This window comes from Solanum stenotomum, chromosome 1, assembly GCF_019186545.1.
Source record: "Solanum stenotomum isolate F172 chromosome 1, ASM1918654v1, whole genome shotgun sequence".
NCBI classification, from domain to species: domain Eukaryota; kingdom Viridiplantae; phylum Streptophyta; class Magnoliopsida; order Solanales; family Solanaceae; genus Solanum; species Solanum stenotomum.
The window spans coordinates 80144797-80153573 of NC_064282.1; the positions used below are offsets into that span (position 1 = coordinate 80144797).

General features: G+C 32.6%; 1 protein-coding gene across 2 annotated transcripts; it reads right to left on the reverse strand.

Annotated features, from left to right (window-relative positions):
* Nucleotides 1–1644: 1644 nt before the first annotated feature.
* Nucleotides 1645–4641, reverse strand: LOC125841304 (ETHYLENE INSENSITIVE 3-like 3 protein). 2 transcript variants are annotated; one of them, XM_049520422.1, is made up of 3 exons: nt 4421–4641; nt 1885–3908; nt 1645–1796 (listed from the first exon to the last, which is right to left on the reverse strand). In XM_049520422.1, exons 1-2 carry the CDS (start codon nt 4453–4455, stop codon nt 1916–1918), a joined length of 2028 nt encoding a protein of 675 aa, XP_049376379.1. In that variant the 5' UTR covers nt 4456–4641; the 3' UTR covers nt 1645–1796; nt 1885–1915. The 2 variants fall into 2 exon arrangements, with proteins under 2 accessions (XP_049376379.1, XP_049376371.1); XM_049520414.1 differs by lacking the exon at nt 4421–4641 and having other exon boundaries at nt 1885–4377.
* Between the last annotated feature and the right edge of the window lie 4136 nt (nt 4642–8777).

Genomic DNA, 8777 nt, shown 5'->3' on the forward strand with positions numbered 1-8777 from the left:
AACATAATCAAAGACCTCCTTACTGGATTACACAATTAGTCATTCTCAGCAGAGACATTTGTATTTGACATACAAGGATAAAAGAAATAAGGAAAACCTTTTGTAGTTTGTAACTTTTTTCAAAATCGTATCTAGGACTATGGGATTTCCCCGCACTTGCTGACTTCCTGTTCTTGTCATATTCTCATTTTGACTTTTCACTCTCACGAATGAAAACAAAAGCACAACAGGTAGAAACAACAATAAAGCATTTTTCTTAGAGGGAACATCAAATGAAATTATTCATACGTTCAACTGTCTCTTTCTAATTTTATTTTTGAGAATGGATATTCGTATGTTCAACTGTTAATATAAATAAGATTATGCCACAATGATGCCTAGCTATTATAACTAAGTATCCTCCCTTCTAGGAGGAGCTTATTCCCTAATCACCTTCCCCATTGCAACTGAATGCAAATGAAAGATCCTCCCTGAAGCAACTTATATGTGCTATTCGAAATGACATATGGTCAAGTTATGACTTCGTGACAGGATAAACATCAAAACCTTTAACTTAAAATACGCCATAACAAGTCAATCTCTTTGGCATTACAAGAGAACCTTCACATACTCATGTTCTAGATAATGGTTTGTTCATGGGTAGAAAGTTGGGAGGGGGAGGGGAAGTAGTGCTGATATATTTTTCCCCTCGGAAATTAGTTTAGTTTCATCTCATTACAGATTTACCTCCTACTTTGCACCATCACATTCAATTGCAAGGGTTGAAAAGTTGGTGTTGAGACTCAGATCACACGTAAGGGTTCCCATTTTTAATTGCACTCTTTTATTACTAATAGAAAGCATATACTGTTGTTTCCCCTCCTCTTTAATTCCACTCTTACCTTACCATTTTCCACAACAAACAGCACAAATTTGGTGCAAGCTGCCACTAAGACTACAAGATTTATGATGAAGTTCCGTATCACCCTCAATAGAGGTGAGATCAGTGTTATGAAAGGCGACGAGCACAAAAAAACTCTAAAGGTTCACTGAATCCTTAATGAAGAAAGGTGCAAATAGACAAAAAATACAAATATGTATGAGCAGTCCAAGACTACTAATTATAAGCACGACAAACAAATATATAGACAAAGAAATTTAAAAATTATGATAAGTGAAATACCAATTGTTTAGTGTCACCTTTTCAGGATTATGTTCATGGGCAAGGAAAAATAAGTGATAAAGCCTTGATGACGACATTGAAGAGCCCGCTAAGCAAGCAAAGCACCCAACATGTTTTGCACCCTGCTTCAGGGCTCAAGCATGCCTTTGACAGCACTGGGCAAGACAAAAATCAAACTGGGTAGTGCTATACAAATCATTTAACAAATCTGTGAAGCCTAGTTGGCATGTTAATAAGGCTACTGATGAGGTTTCCACATTATAGAGAAAGAGAATATCGATATGAGCTACTGGAACATGTACTAATGCCTTTCCTCAAGAATAGAACAAATACAAAAACCCATTATCATTTAGCACTTGGAAAAATATCATTTAGTATGACGAGAAGTTAGTTATGATTAAAGAAAATGATGAGGAACTCTAGCTTTCCTGCCTTTGTCAATCAAAAACTATCTCACTCATGTGAAGCACAAGGCTGAAATATGTAAAAGACATGCTAAGAAAAGAAAACAAAAAGATTTTCTGCCACTAAATTTACATTTTGACAGCGAGTACCATAACTTATGGTCCAGGATCTCATTTTATGAGAGAGGACTCACTCTAGTTCACAATATGTTGGCGCAGCTTTCAGGTACCTGCATAAAAAAGTTAAAATATACAATTAAATCACTATTAAATAACAATGAAAAAGGGAGTGAATAAGGTCGCTTCCCTGCAACTCACATTCTAAAAGTTGTATTTTCCACATAGCTGCCTACGAGGCAAAGAATGTCATCACATCTTCATCAAGGAATGGTTCCAAATCACCAGTATCTAATGGACTTGGGACATCAAGCTCAAAGTTAAACGGACTGCTGAGTCTAGCATAATCTGGAGAGCCACTAGTGATCGGAGATACAAAATGCATCTCAGCTGGTCTGTCGTGATCATTCTGAAATGTGTCTTTCCCATAATGGTGGTCCTCTCTGGAAATACCATTTCTATCTCCATGAAGCACTGCTGATCTAACTCCAGAATCCTGTGGCTTAATCTGAGGCTGACCGAATGCCAAGCGAGACTGCTGCTCTTGATGAGCTGATCCAAATTCAGCTGATGGTGTGTAATATTGATATATGGGGGGTTTATGCAAGTTCGAATATTGAGATCCATGAGTGAAACCAAAATCCTGTAGTTCATGATGTAGGACAGAACTTCGAGATCCATTATGCAACCCATTGTTTGGAGGTCCATAATGAAATATGGAATTTGGAGGTTCATTATTCATCCCAGAAAACTGAGGTCTGCTCTGCAATTGGGTATCATGAAGCTGGTGCTGCACAACGGAATCTTGAGTTCCAAGATGAAACCTTGATTCATATGGGACAACCTCAGAATTTTCCAACATTGGATAAATTGATGGCCCATTGCCAATGAATGCTTCCTCTGTAGAGACTGCATTAGCTGATGGAACCATGGAAAGGTTGGAGTCTTTCAATGGTAAGTCAGATTGACCCTCAGAGTTTCTCTCCACAGACTTCCTTGGTGCCATCATATTGTTCTCTGGTTGGCTTTCACTTGCAATGTACCCAGAAAACTGAACATTGGAATTGTTCATATCAGGTAAGGTGTTTCTAGCCACGTCATCAGGTTGCTGCTCACTGGGAGACAGTTGAGTCTGTTGAAAGTTTGACCTAGCACGTTTTCTTCTTCGACGTTTTCCATCTCCCTGCTCCTTACTTTGGTGAGATTGAGGAACATCATCCAGAGGTCGAGCATCCAATGATTCATTTCTCCTCTCATCTCTAGATGAAACAGAGACATTAGCATCATCAACATCATAATCACTGTCACTATCCACAGAAGGTTTCTTTTTGTCACCATGACCTCTAATAGGTGCCTCACTTATGCTAGATGACCCATTGTCACTGGTTTGTAGCCGGATAGTGGATTCCTCTCTGCTTAAAACAGCTAACCATATTGAGCTCTCCTTTGCAGTCATCTTATCCTGTAAACACTTTGACTGCCGCACTAATCTCCTGATCTTTGCAATATCAGGTGACATATGCTTTATAACAGCAGTTAGAACACCAACTTTAAACATTTTCTTTAAATCATGTGGCTTCTTATACGGTGGCTTCTGACCCTTAGGCAGACCCATTTTCACCCACCATTCGTCATTCCCTGATGGCCACCAGGGTGGTGAGACACCTTTCTCCAATGGGTACTTCCGCTGAGGTGGATCACAATGTTGCATTAAAGAAGACAAAAGGGACCCCAAGGTTGCATCTTGCAAGTCCTGCAGAACACTTTGTGGGTTCCCATTTTGGTTGCCGATTCCCTCTCCTTTTGCATGACATTCTGCTTCATACTTGGCTATTGCAGCAGGTCCATTCTTATCAAATTTCACCTTCTCCTTCCACCAAGCTCTTATGTTATCAGATGAACCACTCACTGGTTTACCCTTCTCAGGTATAATGCCATAAACAAATCCTTGAGCCTTGCAGACCTCCATGAGTTTCAACATGTACTTCAAAATCCCATCCTGAGCTCTTGACATCTTTTTCCGCCGAGCTTGATCAGTGGTTTGCTTGTTCTTCTGCTTCTCCGCAGCTTGTTGTGCAGCAATTTTCTGCCTTTCCTTAAGCCTCTTGAGCTTGACACGATCCTTCCACATTCGCCTCTCCAATTCCTCAGGATCAATCTCTTCATCACTGACATCCTTTTCTGCTATATTGTCACACCTTATGTCATCGACTTCAATGTCCGAGCTGTTTCCCAATCCATCAGCATCAATCATACAGTACTCCATCCAAAACCAAATGAAAACAAAAATATACACACCTAATGAATATACACTAATCCCTGACCCCCTTAATTCATTAAAACAGCAATCCTCAAAGTATCACAAAATTCAACAACTAACAAAATCCAAATAATCACACTCCAATAACCAAATACTCATTTCTCAATATCCAACATCATTTCTAGAATTCTCAAGCATTAACCCACATCAGAAATTCCATCAATTCATATAATTCAACCAAAAAGACTGTCAATTCACACACCCAACATCTCAAAGATACCATAAACCAATTACATCAAAACAGAAAATGATCAGGAAAAAATAAACCCATAAAACCCAAATTAAATACAGAGCCAAAAAAATCATCAAACTTACAATTTCTGCCAAATGATGGTAGATTTGCTCATATCCATCCAGATTTTACATTAATTTACTCGGAAAAAAAAATCTTCGGGGCATTAAAAAATCAAGTCTAACCTGATATCAATTCCAATCTCATCCATCACAGCCATGCGCAAAACAATAGTTTCCAATTAAAACCCAAAAAGTTTAGAAGATTTTCTAACTATATTTTTCTTTAGCTAAAGGGAAAAAGGAACCGACCAGAAAAAGGCAAAACGGGTTTAGAAATGGATGAACAAAATATAAATGCAGAAATGTATCTGTGAATTGTATAAAGAAGAGAGAGAAGCAAAAAAATGGTTGAAAATCCAAAAATCCCAATTACTCTTTACTTGTTACATTTATATATACTTACTTGGCACAAACAAATAATGAATTCATATTATTATTTTATTATATTATATTATCTTTATTAATTAATATTTAATACTGAATTTTAAAAATTATTTAATAGATAAATATTATATTAAAAATAATATAAAATATATTTTTTAAATGTCTTTAGAATAACAAATAAAAAATTAATTTTTAAACAATAAACAAGAAAAAATGAATAGCATGTACCTTTGAAGGGACAAATAAAAATAAAAAATATAAAAAGAGGCAAAATCACTTTTTGCAACTTTAATTGGGAAAGTTCCGGAACGTCATTTCCAAGCTATATTTGATTTCGTAGAGCGTGCTCGGTAAGAAAAGTGAAAATCGATTTTGTATTTAGGGGGATTCGAATTAAGTTTTGAGTTAAAGATGAAAGAATACGTATTACTCTATCACAATTCTTATGGATTATACTTGATTATTTAGTTCCGAGAGCATTTACCATTTATAAATATTTTTTAAATGAAAAATATTAAATTTACTTTTTTGTTATATCATCTTGAAAAAAAAAATCCTATATATTTCTTAACTATGATTTAGAGGTGATATATCTTTGAATCCAACAAATAATCTATATTTATCGTTTTCATTAATAGATTAATATTTACTAAATTAAAATTTAATTTTCTTAATTTTTTATTGAAAACCACGTTGCTTTAAAATAATTTCATCCATTATTTTTTACCTTTCCAAACCGAGCCAACTGGAAAAGAAAAATTCAACCTCTCTTTTATTCCCTTGAGATATTGCAAAATCCGACCCAAACCTGATGACTAAATTAGAAGGAAATTTTACACAATCGCATAGTATCAAGGGCTAATTTCATCATATCTCTATTATTTTCCAATTTACAAAATTCCTTAAATTTGATGGAATATCGATACATCTCAAAACGTATCGATACATTGCATTTTGATTTTGGATACATTTCACAATGTCCCGATACATGCATTTTGATTTGAGATACATCATTCAACGTCCTGATATATCACGTAAAATGATATATTTAAGAATAAGATAGAGTAAAGATTTTTATAATTTTTTCACAAGATAAAGAAATTTTAAAAATATAGAGTAATAAAATAAATTATGTAGAGTATTTAAATAGCTTTTCCAAATTCGGATGCCAAAAAAAAAATCTAAGTGATTTACCAATAATGTTTGACTTTTGTAATATCCGATTCGTGGAAAATGATAGTACCTTTTTCAGTACCCAAGGTTGACTCTTTCCCTGAGAATTCACTACATGATCACTAGACACAAGATGCCCTGCATCGAATGAGGGCGGCTCAAGTATATTAGATAAAAATGAATTGAAGGCTTAGAACTTATTATTTTTTAAAAAATTTGATTTAAAGTTTATTTTTTTAATTTTTTAAGATGTAGAATTGCTATTATATTTGAAATTATTTTTGAGATGAAAGTTATTTCTTTCTTTTTGATAAGGTTTATTTTATTTTTCTTTAAATAGGACTCCATCCGTTTCAATATTTGTTGAACTTTGACTTAACTCAAAATTTTAAAAAATAAAGAAGATTTTTGAATTTTATGATCTTAAACTAAAAATATGTATCACATATCAAAATATCATTTAATTTAGGGAAAAGGCTCAAATATGCAATCGAACTTTCAGAAAAGACTCATTTATGTCATTCGTTAAAAGTTTGGCTCATCTATGCCATTACCGTTTAAGAAAAGGCACATTCATGCCATTATTTTTTAACAGTGATTTTGCAAAACCATTTTTTACACGTGGCCAATTATAATTCGGCCACGTCATTATTTTTTTTATAAAAATAAATTCAAAATTCTGAATAAAAATTGAATTATAATTCGGCCACGTCATTATTTTTTTTTAATTCAATTTTGTTCAGAATTTTAATTTTTTTTTATAAAAGAATTAATGATGTGGCCGAATTATAATTGGTCACGTGTAAAAAATGATTTTGCAAAAATTAAATTAAAAAAATAATAATAATGACGTGGCCGAATTATAATTCAATTTTTGTTCAGAATTTCAATTTTTTTTATTAAAAAAATTAATGACGTGACCGAATTGTAATTGGCCACGTGTAAAAAATGGTTTTGCAAAATCACTGTTAAAAAATAATGGCATGAATGAGCCTTTTCTTAAACGGTAATGGCATAGATGAGCCAAACTTTTAACGGATGGCATAAATGAGTTTTTTCTGAAAGTTCAATGGCATATTTGAGCCTTTTCCCTTTAATTTATGATCTAAAACATGTGAAAATGTTAAAACTTAAAAAAAAGTATCTTTTTAGATTTAATAAATATTGGTATGTTAACGACAACGACAAATATATGTCATTTATTGGATAACGATGGTATCTATGAATCCTTTTTAATCAAATGATCAATATATCAACTCTTAATCGCAAAATTAAGGAATACAGAAGACTTTTTTCCTTATTATCTTTACAAAAATACCTTCAACATTTGTTTCATTTGGATAACGATGGAATCTGTGTTTCATTTGTTTCTTCTTTTTTTTTTTTTTTTTTTTTTATTTGGGATTTGGTCACTTTTGGTCCAAAGCACTTTATTTGTCTTTTGGTATATAATAAAGGGAAAAGGGTTCAAATGCCCTTAAACAATGTGAAAGGAATAAAAATGTCTTTCGTTTATAGTTTTGCTCAAAAATGTCTTTATCGTCAATACTTGAGTTCAAAAATGGCCTTAAACTATGCGAAAAGAACAAAAATGCACTTCATTTGTAGTTTGGTCCAAAAATGTCATTGCCGTCAATATTTTGATCCAAAAATGCGCTTATTGTTATTTAATGGGTCAAAAGTGTTCATTTCCAAATAAATACATTATTATTTTCTTTTTGACACATTCTTTTTCAATTATTTTTTTTAAAAAAAAATTAGCAAATGTTTATCTTACTTCAATTCAGAAAAAAATAAAGAATGAAAATATTTCTTCTTTTATTATCATTATTTTTTATCGTTATATAAATATAAATTAATGATGGATATACTATGATCTTATATATATGACATATATTATTTGTCGAAATGGTACATGAAGTTATTCTATTTTAATTGATAAAATGAGATTAAGAAGAAAAAAAATATTTCCTACATTTTTATTTGTTGTAGTGATTTTAGAACATAGAAGAAATAAAACAAGAATAGTGTTCTTTAATAATATTTTAATTAGGAAGAAAAGGTGTTTAAAAAGAAAAAAATAATATATTTATTCGGAAAAGGGCATTTTTGACCCATTTTTTTTTAACTATATGGGCATTTCTGGACCAAAGTATTAACTGCAAGGGCATTTTTGAGCCAAAGTATTGACGATAAGGACATTTTTGAGCCAAACTATAAACAGAGGACATTTTTGACCCTTTTCACTAGGGGTGGCAAATTCACATGACATGCCATCTCACTAGGGGTGGCAAATTCAAACCCACCCGTCCAATCCGGCCCAACTCATTTGTAATTTGCCTACCCATTTGTTAGTTCAATCTATTTCAACACAACCCATTTCAATCCATTAAAAATTGAGTTGATATGTAATCCAAATTGATTTTTGAGAAATTTTATCAAATATTTTTAAAAAACTTTTTTTTTAATTTATATGTTATATATAGCTATTATAAAGAAAAAAAATAATTTTATTAGGTACTAAAATCTTATAAAATAACAAATAAAGCTATTAAAATTTACTAAAAATTGGGCGGGTTGAATTATGACCCGTTTTGACCCAACCATTTTTGTCCAAATAAATTTGGATTGGATTGAGTCTTGACTTGTTTATTGTCTTGACCCATTTTGACCCGCCCAATTGCCACCCCAACATCTCACCACCCCCAACACATTTTTACCCCTTCCTTTCTTCTTCTTCCACCACACTAGCAACTCCTTCTCCATCACCATCAACGTCACCATAAATTAATTATATCAACACAAGAATATATTTATAGTTCCTTTCTGAATCACTTAATATTCTTAAAGGAACCATTCAAAACATATCTATTTTATTAAAAGAACTATTTAAAGTTCAACCATAATTGATAAACTGAAGATC